Source organism: Hippoglossus stenolepis, chromosome 11 (genome assembly GCF_022539355.2).
Source record: "Hippoglossus stenolepis isolate QCI-W04-F060 chromosome 11, HSTE1.2, whole genome shotgun sequence".
NCBI classification, from domain to species: Eukaryota; Metazoa; Chordata; class Actinopteri; order Pleuronectiformes; family Pleuronectidae; genus Hippoglossus; species Hippoglossus stenolepis.
In genome coordinates, this window is record NC_061493.1 from 23,762,459 (window position 1) to 23,776,759 (window position 14,301).

General features: G+C 44.4%; 1 protein-coding gene across 2 annotated transcripts in view; it reads right to left on the reverse strand.

The window, feature by feature from the left end:
- Positions 1-347: 347 nt before the first annotated feature.
- Positions 348-14,301, reverse strand: part of retreg1 (reticulophagy regulator 1) — a 17,097-nt gene continuing 3,143 nt past the window's right edge. The window contains exons 1-7 of one of the 2 annotated variants that reach the window (XM_035170472.2): positions 10,191-10,419; positions 7,030-7,147; positions 6,552-6,636; positions 6,055-6,177; positions 5,636-5,703; positions 4,897-5,020; positions 348-4,282 (exon numbers count right to left, since the gene is read on the reverse strand). In XM_035170472.2, the coding sequence (XP_035026363.1) occupies positions 3,786-4,282; positions 4,897-5,020; positions 5,636-5,703; positions 6,055-6,177; positions 6,552-6,636; positions 7,030-7,147; positions 10,191-10,252 (1,077 nt within the window). In that variant the 5' untranslated portion in view covers positions 10,253-10,419 and the 3' untranslated portion in view covers positions 348-3,785. Of the gene's footprint in view, positions 4,283-4,896; positions 5,021-5,635; positions 5,704-6,054; positions 6,178-6,551; positions 6,637-7,029; positions 7,148-10,190; positions 10,420-14,301 lie in introns of those variants that run through there. The other variant, XM_035170471.2, reaches the window with a different exon arrangement.

A 14,301-nucleotide genomic window follows, 5' to 3' on the forward strand; every position in this document is an offset into this window, starting at 1 on the left:
AGAATGAATAGGACCCAGTAGAGCTCCGACCTCCACCAAGGCCCAACAGCCTGTTCTCGTTTCATATTAATCTGTTGGACCAGTCGGACAATAACCTCCTTGGTAACAAACTACGTAACGACATCTTTTCCAACTGTCGAAAGTGTTTTTGTGTTTTGTTCTGACAAATGAAAGTTTTCACAGAGATGAGCGGTGCCACTGATTCTTCTGTGAAAGGATCATATCGGCTGATTTGATCTTTCCCATCCTTCATATCAGAGACGTGTGTTTACTGTTTTCTAAAGACATTTGTAAAAGGAGCAAGCGATCACACACACACACTGAGGTCAAATGAATAAAACTGCAGATGGCTTTACAACATTTTATTGATCTTGAGTTTAAATACACACAAGTACATTTTGTTAATGCATATTGGTTCCGACCCACCAAGAACTTCCTGAAACGGGCTCAATGTGTCTCTCTGCAAGTGCCTGGAAGCCACTTTGATACAACTGGAAGGTTAATGAACAAAAAAATGAACCATTTTATTAGTCGGAAACTTAGAAAAGCTTCTTAAGCAGAGTTGGTGAATCCTGACGTTGTCTTTGTCTTATACGGTTACGACACAGGAAACTGCAGCCACTACGAAGCCCTCAGAGGCACTGATGAACACGTCTTTATAGTTATGCTAGGACACGGCATTACATCATGAATTCAAGAGGATACGTTGAACTGCACGTGTTAAATATTAAAAGAACGTCTTCAGGTACAAGGCATGTTAAAGGAGTTCAGTCCCTCCTCCTCCTCATTCAGTGACGACTCCTCAACCTGGTGCATCGTTAAATAATCATTAAGGTGCAAATGAAAATCCAGCGTCTCAACATTTAACTTTCAGTGCATCGACACTCATTTTGAATCACACAGTAAACGACACGAGGGGCAGGAAACTTCACGGGTTCATGAAGCAGCTACAACTTGGCAGGCACTCGTTGCTTTTGGTGTAATCACATCGGGTTGGTTCCCGTTCCATCTCTGCTTCGAACGTCCTCAAAGGGGAAAAACGCGTTTTTAAAGGCAGGCGGTGGGTGTGAAGCGTAAAGTGCGTGAAAAAGGACTTGTACTGATTGAGCGTGACGATGCCTCCAGAGCGTCACATGTATTCTGTCCCTGGCTCGGTTGTAAGGTCGACTGCACCCGGGATCGGGTCTGAATGCAACCGGGACTGTTTGGCCTGTGATTTTATTCAGGACCTGAAAGTATACTGAACATGATTGGTTAGAATACCGGTGACTTAAAGGTTCAGTGTGTAGGATTCAGTGACACCTAGTGGTGAAGTGTCGTGTTGCAGCTGAACACCCCTCACCCCTCACCCCAGAGATATGCTCTATTTGTCATGTTCAGTTCTCAAAACCTGTGCCCAATGACGTGTGGAAGCACTGGAAGCTAAACGTTTTGTTTTCATAAGTTTAAGTCTCAAAACGAGATCTGCATGCATAGTATTTTGAGTTTTGTTGTCGTTAAATAAAAGTGTTCCTACTTTTAAACCTCGACAATCCAACCAGCAGAAGTGTGTAATGCTGAAAAGATGAATTGTGGGTAATGTAGTCGAATGAATCAATTCAGCAACAGAGAGGAAAAGTCACGTCTGTGGTTGTGAGCTGTTTCCTGTGTAGTTTGAGTGATGTCAAACTAAATCCAATCAGTTTGAATGATCATACATGACAGGAGAAGTCTCTTCATCTCAGCTCAGCAGCTCAAACACATTTTACACTATTATGCTGTTCACGTTACATATTGAGTAAAGCGTGTATTCCCCAACATTTAGGGAAATGCATGTTTTCTGTTCTGTTTTTCATTGAGCTTGTTACTTTCAGATTTAAATATAATATCAATACATTTGAACGGCAACACGTAATTCTAACCCTGTATTTTCACCCAGCATTCATCAGCAGTGTGTCGTCATTAAAAGTTTTATAACAAACTATAAACGAGTTGTAAGCAGATTTAAGGGACATTTAAAGTGTATAAATTATGATTAATTCATGTAACACAGTTTTAATCTTACAAAATAAGTTTTTATAATATCAACTATCACGTTTGTCAGAGCGCCACTGGATTCTACATATTTACTAACAACACGAAGCTATGGAGGGAACCGTCGTGGATGTTGATTGGCTAATAGCGCTGCATGTGCGTCACGCCCCCCTGTGGCAGAGTCGACAGTAACCGGCAGCTCGTCATGGAGACTTCTCGCCGTCTTCGACTTCGGATGTAAGCGATGAACGGGACAGCGTAGCTCCTTGTGTCTAACTGTCGTAATGTATTGTCACAAGGAGGAAGTAAACAATTCCAGAAAGCTTCCTGATTGGACGCAAGAAGAGACGGAGATTTAGATGTAAAAATACCAGGATGTTGGTTTTATAACAAGATGGAAATAAATGATCTTAGTGTCATGGGGCTTTTAAAAATGTTTTTGTCACACGAGCATTTCCAAGCGTGGATTCTCAGCCTCTGGATGAGTTTTAAAGTTCTTTACGTTGCGGTGCTATGATAATATCACTGTTAATTCAGCAGGTGCTGCACGGTAGTTAAAGCTGTTGAAATATACATCGATACACACGTTCAAATGCCCTCGTTTACTTACAACGACGTTATAGTTTGACTTGTTGACCTCAACAATCAAATATGATCAGAGGTGCTGTAAAAAGACGACCGTAACCACAGCAACTGATGAACAACAAGTTCTTAGCCCTCGGCCAATCAGCAAGCTTCGATGCCGGGACCAGACAGCACAGTATCTTAGTCACTGTGTCAGAAAAGGTGAATCATGTCCTGAACAACCTCAGGTCAAAGCTCGTCGTCTTTCTCTCCGCGGTCCGTTAAGTGGGACAGAGACATCCGCCTCTTTTTCTTTTCTCGCACGTTTCCAGCTTCAGCTCAGAAGACGTCTTATCTGCACTGACCTCTAAAACGTTTCCGGACCCCACCGGACAAAACATGCAACATGTGAGACTCTACAAGTCTTCTGTTGACCAGAAGACGAATCGGGCTGAAACCGTCGGAGTGTGTAACAGCAAACGAAACAAATGTTCAAAAACAAACTGAATGAAAATAAAAAGTGACACCTGCAGCCGCATTTTCACTGGATTATTGTCGCTTGTGTTTCCTCCCTCTCACGCAGACTCAACTTTGCATAAGTTAACGCAAGGATGGAACAGCATGGTTTCCTTCGTTACTTACTTATAAATGCAATTTAATAATTTAAAGGTTCGGTGTGTAGTGTTTTTAGTGCCATCTAGTGGAGTAAGCAGCAAATTTCCACCAACCAAATTCCCCTACGCTCGTCCAAACATGTAGACGAGGTCACGTCGACATGTGAGAGCCGGTGCTGTCGGCTCTGAGCGACTGTAGAAACACGACGGTGCAACATGGCGGACTATTCAGGAGATTATTCACTCATTAACTAACTCGTGAATATTATTCTCCATTTTCTTCACACTACCACGAGACCTTTAAGGCTTAATGGACCTTGAGTTATGGTGAGTTATGTTCTTTGTGATGCGACGCAGGATAAAACAAGCAACAGTGTCTGACCTTGTGTGTCTGATCTCAGCATTGGGCTGAAAAGAGTCGCCTCCACCTTCATGTTTTACAGATGTTGATCTTTGCACTACAGTAAAAAGATTAATGGAAACATTGTTTTCTCATAACACCCCAGTTTTCTGTGAGCAGAACGCCCCCTTCTCTCCCTTCCACATGTCCTCTGGAACTCCTCCTTCTGCCCTGCGATCGTACTCTATCATCAATCAGTGGCGTCTGAGGAGTTTGGTGAAGAATCCAGTTGAGGCCGACCCGTCCGTCTTGGCATGTGCCTCCTCTTTGACCTGGGTCTTCTTCTCTTCCAGCCCCAGTTCCCCCTCCAGTTGCTCCAGCTCCGACTGGTCCAACAGCTCAAAGTCCTCCACCTCGCTGTCCGACTCCTCGGCCAACTCCAGCAGCCTGGTGGACTCCCGGAGTCTGGACCGATCCGTGTCGCGGCTCAATGCCGTGAAGCCAACCGCTGCTTCTATTCTCTCCTGGATGGCAGCTGTAACCGCGGCGGCGATGAAGTCTCCCGCCATCTGGTTGACCAATTCGAGCGCTTTGTCGTTGGATTGGTCTTTGTGAGGAGGGGGTGTATGCTTGGATTTGAATGGCAAGGGAAGGCCGAGGTCATCGTCGTCGTCGCCATTGGTCGTTGCGCCGTTGTCGAGTGAAGGGAATTCTTGGAGGCCACCGATGAACGCTTCCTCTCTGTCGAGGTCTGTGGGGTTGAAGTGAAAAAAGGGGGCAAATACATTTACAAGAGGACACTCGGGGTTGAACACCAGAGAGGAGGGTGAATGTGCTGTGGTGGCGCTGTGACATGAGATGCTACTGTACGAACAGGAGAAACACGCTGAGCCAAATACGACTCCAGCGTCCAAACGTTCCAAGAGGAGAGACGCAGTCAAAACTTTGCCAGGTGAAGCTGACACACCATGAGTCTACCACGGCCACGCAGAGTCATTGGGAGTTTGCTTTCTCTCTACGTCTCTCTGTCATATAATGGGGATTATTGAATATAGTATTTTGGCTTGAAATACTCCAGCTCCACCCTAGAGGTCGGACATCTTTATTTTAAAGGTGGGGTGAGGGGTGAAGGGGGATGGAGGTCATAAGCGCTTCAGGGTTAGTGTTCATAACGAGCATCCGTGCAGCGGTAACGGTACATCAGTGTCCGGCTCTTAATGATTCCGGTCGCTGAACGTGTAGTAAATACAGAGGGTGTATTTTGTCTACACATAATACTCATGTCTTTGAGTGCTTTTTTTAAACATCAGCGGTCGTTCCCCAGAAACACGAACTCCACCTTTAATACCCGAGTGTCAAACGTACCCTCTGAGTTCTCCGTCTGTGGTGTGTGTCCTTCTGAAAGGTTGAAAGTGCCGTTGTCCGTCCACGTCACCTCAGACACCTCTGTGTCCGATACGGACATGTCCTTACACACGGTGGAGTCGAGCTGTCGGGCGGAAAACAATCAAACACATGGAGATGTCAGATTTCAGATGTCAGATTTCAGAGAGCGAAACCAAGGCTGACGTGTGCACGATAGTGACCTGGAAATTAAAAAATAGCTATAAAAGTGCACGTCGAACCCTTTTCACATCACTGTGTTGATTTGCTCACGAAACCATCAAATTCTGACTAAACCAACAACAATAGTCACTTTTCGTCAGAAACTACATTGTTTTCCGACAATGCACAGCCAGATTTTTTAGATTCAAGTTTCTGATGATTCATGATTGAACCTGGAAATAGCAGTTTGGCACAAGAACTCTTTGCTCAAGTTTCACGTCGACTGATGAAGGCTGCAAGGTGTGGCTAGAGACTGAAAAGAAATCGGAGGTAAGTGGATCTTTGCTTTCTAGTCTCAAGTCACCGTCTCACAGCAGTGAAATTCAAATAAACTAGGAAAACCTGAGACTGTAGAAGGAAGCAAGATGCAGAGGAATCAGGTGTTTGGCCTGAAGAGCAACATTTCTTATATCATTCAGTTTGATGTGAAATTCAATCAGCTTTAACTGGATCCGGTCGGTCAACACAGGCCTAATTAGAGACGAGCTGATCCACCAACCTGAGGGAACATGGAGGACAGGTCGGACTCCACCCCCTCCTCAGTCTGAGTCTGCATCATTCTCTTCTCTGAAAGGAGGAAAACACAGATGAGAAGAGTAAAGGAGAAGCTGGAGGTATTTACGTGCGGATGTTAAAATGAACTTTATAATCCTCTCGTCTCATCGACCACTCAGAGCAACTTAAGCCACATTCATACACGGCACGTTTTCTATCTATCGCATCATTCATACGCTGTTCATTTCTGGATCAGTGGGGGATTTCTGCACTGCAATCTATAGTCACTGCACATTACTACGTCATTACAACTAATATCTCAAATCAACGAATGATCTCAAGTCTGGAGGGTCAGCAAAGCAAGTAACATGGAATATATAACATATAGATACATGTTTAATTTATGATATGGATTCTATTTACCATGGTTTTCTTTGATTTTCTGAAGGAGCTCTCCAATGCCAAAGTCCAGCTTCTGCAGAACCGGCTCCAGCCACAAACCAATGTCATGAGATGAAATCAGAGGCCACAGGAAGACGCCCAGCACTGCAGACACACATTTGTTTCCAGGAAGCTATTAACACACCAGCCATAAAAAAAACACACTGCGAAAGCATCTGAACCTAATGTGGAGAAACGGGGTTGATAATCATCACATGCAGCTTCTAGGCAACATCCACACGAACATGTTTTAGTTTTCAAGCTAAAACCATCTTCAGTAAAAGTCCCCGTCCACACACACAGCGTGAAAACACAAATCCTGTCACCATTCATCGACACTGGTCATGTGCTGTAAACAGGAAGTCTACTCTGCAGTCGGTTGCTCGGTTACACAAACCACGTTGAATGAGGAACAGGGATTTTGAAAAGTTAGACGAGGAGTAAAACTTCTTCATGTCCAAAAACATTAGGCGACTCACCGAGAATGTACAAGATGACAATCCCTGGAATGTAGCGTCCCACGACAGCGAGAAAGGTGCACAGACTGCAAACCAGCAGGCAAAACTAGAGGAGAAAGGAAGCAAGAGTCAGAGAAGGACCGATTCAATCATCTTCTGCAGTTGAGTCACATTTTCTCAACAAGCCGAACCTTCTGCATGTGCAAACAAATGAGATGCATTTCTGAAATGTGTAGAGAGTCAATGTTCATGCTAAGCTAAGCTAAATCATCGGTTAGGTTCCCTCGTCATTAACCGACGCAGAACACCTGTGCACATCAGGATGTATCGGATGCATATAGCTTGGAAAGCTTAGCGACCTGAGCTTGAAGCGCATTCAGAGCGGATTAACGCAGATTCCCCAGAATCCCCTGCTGCAATAAACCACTGTGGTTTTAATCTGAAACAAAATTCATCAGTTGCATCGATGAATAATTCTTGGGCTCTTTAGCCGTCTCACCTTGCCGGGGTTTTGCTGTTTGAAAGCCGATGTCTCCTGGAGGAAAAGTTTGATGGAGTCGCTGAGATGAGGTCCAGTCCCAGACCGGCCATCCTGGCCTGAGTCAATGATCTCCCAGCTACAGGAAGCAGAGAGGATGTGTCAGTCAAGGTTACTCACCTGGACAGTGTCTCCAGCCAGTTGTTTAATGATGGGGACAACATCATTCCAGGACTTTTACTTGTGTGAAGTGGAGACAAAGTGATGCTGCTTCGTCCTCATTCAACCAATGAGCTAATTTTTTATCATTTAAACCTGCATTCCATTTTTTATTTTATTCAACAATGACTTTGAAGTGTTCTGGCTTATTTTTCTGGATAAAGGGAGGAAGTGGAAACACATCGTCTGTGGTGCTTCCGCATAGATGTCATGTTCTAGAAACTTAGTACACACACACACACACACACACACACACACACACACACACACACACACTTTGTTCATCTTGTGTTGCCTTGAATGTGCTTCTCAGATACAGCGACTGAGAGAGGAACTGAAGAAGTTTCTTTGGGGGCTTAGGATTCCACTTTAGTGCATGAACAAAGACCAAATGTCATTGTCTAAATTAAGAAGCCGACAATCAAACTGACAGGATGACTCAAGAGACAGGGTGTAGACGGGAGTGAGGATGGGAAAGTGCTTCCCTTGCTGGGCCACCTGTGGAGGTACGGAACTTTCCCCAAATCACGCATTGTTTGAGCTCTACTCTCGGCCCTCGAGCTCAATCGTTTCACATTAAACAGCTATAAGATCACATGTGCGATAAATAGATAAGGTTCCACATCCTTTCTGTTCCACGAGCTTACACTAGAAGCGCCCTGAGCAAGTGCGTAGCTCCGCCATGGCCACTTTATCCCCATAGTGCATATTGAGTTGAGATGGAACCATGTACTCAGAAAAATGTCCGTTCTCTGATACAGTTGAAAGGAATATTTGTTACTGTAGAGTAACTGAAATGCATAATCCTACAAAGAAACAAAGAAACAAACGCAGATGAAAACACAAGCTCCCTGACGGAGGTCACTAGCTGCACGGTTTCGTCGTTGGGGGGCTTCCATCCTTAGTCTTTTTTAAAAAGGGACAATTTCCCATTGTGTTTTTAAAGTTTACAAATGGCAGATTAACAAAAAAGTTAAATTTCCGCCTTTGTTTCTATGACAACAATCAAACCAGCAGTGTAAAGGTGGGTCTGGTAGCTGCCTCAACAGGGTTCAACAGATGAAATGACCATGTACTAAATATAAGCCCCACAGGGGATGGAAACTACACGTCCTGTGGACGCAGCTGTCCTGGGAACAGCTGGTGTGAAATCACCATGGAGATCTGGTTACCACATCACAGCAGAGAGGTTCCTCCGCGAACTGAAATCCGTGTGATCGTTGTCTGTCAGGGGTTATTAGGGTGTTCGACATGATGGGATGGTTTCTTGTTTCTTCTTCATCCTGTTACTATCTCAGACATTATTGCTTTATGCAGGCATCCATGTATAAATACACATTCGGCTCCTATCCAGGTTAATGATTTTAATTAGTGTTATTACTGTGAAAGGTTTACACGCTCCTCAGACTGTCCATCGCTGCAGCTCCTCTCTTCAGCCTCTGTCTCAAACACTTGGTTTTAGCTCCTGTCTCTTTAAGCCCCCCCCCCCCATAAAGCCCAGTCTTTATGGTGTGAATTAGCATTTTTCCGCAGCTAAAGCCAGAAATCATGTTCAGCAACACCCTTTCTCCTGCTCAGTTTCCCTCCCCATGTGCACAGCTGCTCTGTCTCCCACAAAATAACGTTTTTTGCAAAGCCACCAAGATATAAAAAAATGTTTCTTCCAACCCTCATGGTTGATTAACCCTCTGATTTTAGATTAAAGATGCGATATCAGCTCAACCATAACGTTTGCTGAAGGACACAAACTAAACCAGCCAAAGCCCCTCCCCCTTTCTTCTTTCTGCCTCATCATGCAACAACACACGAGAGGCTCCCAGAAGCTGAGGAATCTCATATGCACCCAACACCCCTCCCACATGACCCAAACATCCAGCCTTGTCTCACGTAACCCTTATGACAAGAAGGTCAGCCCGCTGCCTCTGGACTTCTAGGCACCTATCCCCGTGGGAGGCCGGTCTCCAGGGAAACATGATGAGCCGCACGCGTGACAGCGTTAGCGTGAAGCAATACTTGCAGTGTTGGATGGACAGGATAAGCGTTTCTCTGTTCCATGAAAGACGGACGTGTCCCTGGAAAGAGATGAAAATCTTCTTGGAAAGAGCATCGTAAAGTTTCACCATATCACTGATCATGTGGAGTTTGCTCCTGGATATTTCTCTTAGCAGAACTGGCATTACTGGAAAACAAACTCCTGTATGTAAACTGTATTGTGGAAGAACGCCGACGTGTGTGGGTCCACAAGACCATCGAGAGACAGAAAGTTTCACCATCTTCTCCAGGAGCTGCGTGTGGACGCTGTTTCCACCTGTAGGCTCGAACCGGTGCCGGGACCTTTCTCCAGTTAGCATCTATTTGCTTCTTTACGTTGAGTTTGTACGTAATCTCATTGTGCGGAAAATCTGCTTGGCGTTGGGTGTAAAACACAACATCCGAGGTTAGTGACACCAACGTTAAGGAAATAAAATAGGGCAGAGGTCATTCGTGGATTTGATTGTAAAGAGCAGCTCAGTGTGGCGCTTTCACTTTGGGTTTATACGTAGAAAACAGCTGTAAAAGCTTTTCTTCTCCATTTTACCATCACCAACAACCAACAGCAGCAACTGTGCAACCAACAACACCACCCAAAATGTTTTGGTTCGCTTGTCCTCACTTCATTCTACACTGGTTTGAACTGGGAGAAATATCAGGATCAGAACTTCAGCCCAGCCGTGGTGGACGGCAGCCAGATTATCAGACACATTTACCTGGGACCATGTTATGAAACGGAGAAAGCGTCACCTTGATCCAAATTAAAGCTAATAGTTCTACATACATGATCATTTTAACATCTCTTCAAAGTCAGACTCCCTGAGCTCCTCGGTCCTGACAGGTTTTTGGTTTTGAGTTTTATCCAGAAGCATTTGCACAACTCCAGAAGCATAATCGTCAACCCAATACACAAATCACAACATTTTCCTGACCTCCTGTCACATGAGCTCCATAAACACTTTGGGTACTTGGCGGCAAATATATCACATTTCATCGCTCCAGATCATTGCAGACCACCGCTGCCCACGGCCTTCCACAGCTGAAAGACCAGCCATCAATCACACAGAGAAATATCCAACTTTCACTAGAGAACACGACAACAACCACGTCAGAGGAATCCTGGCGAGGAAGGAGGCCGTCTGCACCGCGTGAGCAGCTGTCCCTTTTTACCCAATCAGTAATCTCTGAAACAACACAGGCAGCGGCACATCTGAGCCTCTAACAAGCCCGGCGACGGCGCGTTAAAAATAGAACGAGACAAACAATGCGAGGAATGGCGGCAAAAACATCCCGGCTCTTCACTTGTGATTTGGGTGGGGGTGTAAATATGTTTACCCACCTGTCTGTGTGGGTTTATACCACGGAGACGAGCTCTGGTGCAGCTAAAACCTGATTATGTTCTGGGTACAGTTACATCTGCATTAATGGAGAGCGAGGGCAGAGTCCCGACAGGTTCGTCCAGTCTGCGCAAGACCCAAAGCCAAAAGCTACAAGTAATATAAGACGCCGGAGTTATGGGAAGCAATGACGCATTGTGGGGTGGCTTTCCAGTTAGATCTGTGCTGGGTTGCTCGTGTTGTTGATCTTATTTCCACTAAAATGGATAGTTTTGGTGTGAAGTAAGTTCATAGGTTAAAACAAGGCCAGACAGACACGAGACTGCAGTGCCCTGTGTCATCTTCACAAGCAGAGAGTCAGAAGCCCTTAAGCTTCAGTTCAACCAAAGCACCAAAATAAAGGAAACAAAAAGACGCACTACTCACCCACTACTCTTCTCTAGGCTACGTCTTTGGTCAATAGTTACCGGGGGTTATTTCTGAAAAGACTCGATGCTGCTGACTTGTTCAAAATGTTCATTTCTTTAAGCAAAGCAAATTATTTTTTCGTTCACCTCCATTGTTTCCCGGTGGTAGAAATCTCAGGCATAAATATTTCAAAACCCCCTAATCCGAAACTATCCAAATGGCTAAATATGACCACGGAGAGAAAATATCTTTTGACCCTTTGAGGAAACAAAACAAACGAGCCATTTTCTCCACGTCTCCTCGAGTTTCCCTCTGCAGAACTCACACAACTCCAGTCCCACGATCGTCAGGTGACATCTCAGGTACTTTCAGAAGATTCGACGACGCCACAAAAGTCAGCCAAACACTGGATGGTGGAGATGATAGTTTCGCGAGGGAGAAAGCAAGAGACAGCTACGACTTGTCTTGTCAGTAAAGAATGCGGCAGCAAACTCTGGGACGAGCCAAAGTCTTGTTTTACGTGCCACACGGCGCGAGAGCAGCTCGTGTTTATCCTCAATGAAGCCCCGGTTGGAGTATTTCAAGCGGCCTCGCCTAAAAATAACCTGGTCACACAAACATTCCGACCAGGCAGCGATCAGGAGGACAGGAGGGATGGGGTTAAGGAGGGTAGACACAGCAACTCCCTCCACCAACCTCCCACACATGCTTCCTGTCATGTCAGTGACATGGCGTGGACGGACAGATGAGGGTGGACACGTGTGTCTCACATGCTGACACAGTGTTCGTATGTTGTTCTGTTTACTGGTTGTTTAAAGGAAACGTATTAGAGATGTTTTGATACCATTTCTCCCTTCCGGATTCCGATACCTGGAATATACCGAGTACAGATCCGATATGGGTTTTTTATTAACTGTAGTTAATAAATGTGGTGATGTGAAATATGTGTCTAATTTCACTTTGAATATACATGGTTTTTCTCAAGAGGGGGGGGGGGTTTAGGGTTAACCCCCTAACCTTAACCCTTTTCTCAAGAGAGAGACATTCAAAAAATGTCAAAAATGAATCACTAAATAACAGAAATGGATTCGGCTCATCACCAATATTGATGTTATTTGTTGTGTTGCCCAACATTATAAAGAATCAAGTCTATTTCCGGCTGTGCTCTTGTCATGTCGTCATTTACTTCCCTCAGCTTGTTACCGTTCACTGCAGAGTAGGCTGTGTTCTACAGTATCCGTCATAATGATTGTTAGCAGAGAGCTCAACCGTTTCAAAATGTCCGAAAATAAATTTGAAACTGTAGCAGGTGGCCAACGACACACAAGCAAACATCTGCCAGTGATGTCCAAGATGTGTGACTTCATGATGCGTGTGTGTGTGTGTGACTTCATCACATCATTTGACCGTGATGAAACACTCGTGGTTTGTTTGTGGGTTGTTTTCCACCGGTTCGAGCTTGTGTCCAATCGTAGGCTCCGCTCTGAAACGCACCTACTCCAGTGTCAAGTGATCTGATTGGCTCGGTCGCTTCATGTCACACCTCTGGGTCAGTTCCGGCCGGTGAGAAGCAGCTGAGTCACACACACACACACACACACACACACACACACACACCATGCTCAGGTTTCACAACTCTTAAGACACTTTTGTGTTTGTTGTGGGAACAAACAGCAGCAGCACAGAGTCACATGACGTGTATCCATGTTTACTGGCATGACACATCGATTTTTCAAATATACATAACACACACACTGTCAAAACATGTGCAGGACGTCACAGGAATCAACTGTTTTTTCTCATTAACGTCATGTAGATATATAAGTTTAGTTATTTTCACGTCTCTACAGGAGTTTGACATGAAATTACAAGTTCAGTTTACTTTACTGTGTTTAGACAAAACCAGTAAATTCACAGACTCCTCAGATTTCCTTCAGTTCCAACGCGTGTCTCTAATAGGTTGAATATTTACTGATGTCATGGAGTCTGCCATTTGAGTTGAAGGGAAATTTTCCAATTCCAACAATTAGTTAAACCAGGTTTAACCAGAAAGTGGAATTTAATGGCGATAACGAAGAGAAGCAAAGAGCAAACTTGAACTTTAACTTTAACTTTAACGTGATGTTTTATAGATTAAGTAAAACAGGAAAACTCTCCACAAGTCTTCCAATCAAAATTTACTCCAAAGTACTTTTTTGTTGTCGTCTTCCAAATGATCTTCTACTTCTTTGGGTGAGTCACATCAACCCGTTTGGACACAACGCAAAAATACGTTGGTGGCTCCTCCCCTTCCGCTATGTAGCCAAGATGGCGACACAGCAACTTCAACATGTAAAGATATTACATTTTAATACTTTAGTGCTATGTTATGGATTCACCACACACACACACACACACACACACACACGCTGGCACTGTTGGTATAAACATCCCAGCTGTCAGCTCGCATTTTGGGTCAACAGCTCATCTCCCACAAGCCTTTGCCCGAGACTTGCTCTGAGCCTCATGTGCAATTACCCAGCAGACACCTCTGACAGACAAGAGCAGGTGACGTCAACACAATCCCACCTGCTGGCCAAATGTCACTGTGACAGAGGGAGCGTACAACAGAGGGGAGCAACACGTTCTCCATGCACGCAAAGCAGAATAAAACAACTGTTTCCCTGAGAGAGACAGAAAAAGAACCCGGATTCAAAGGGTTGAATCAGCTGAGGGCTCGAGATCAAGGGCTGCGGTCGAAAAGTCAAAATAATCTATTTTCCTAACGATGGAAAACGTCACGAGGTCAAGGAAAGATGTGAAGGAGAAGCTGTAAGGAGTTAGGAAAGGAAAGATGTGAAGGAGAAGCTGTAAGGAGTTAGGAAAGGAAAGATGTGAAGGAGAAGCTGTAAGGAGTTAGGGAAGGAAAGATGTGAAGGAGAGGCTGTAAGGAGTTAGGAAAGGAAAGATGTGAAGGAGAAGCTGTAAGGAGTTAGGAAAGGAGAACTGTGGCGTGTGTGTTTTTTTAAAAACAACTTTATTCACATCACACTCTGTGGTGTACGTCTACAATTCAAGACCAGTTTCCTGTTTTCAGAGGAAAACAAATTCAATTGAATTTAAAATGACCATAAAACAAACAGGACTGAAATTAAAAAAATAATAAGAAAACATGAGGAATATACATAAAGAAAAATGTGCATTTAGTTGTGAAGAAGTCGTGAACTATCAGTTCAATGTGTTTGTTGTTCACTGGACTGATGTGACTCAAGTGATCATGTGAGGATTTACATCAGTTCTGGATCGTGTTACAAGAATA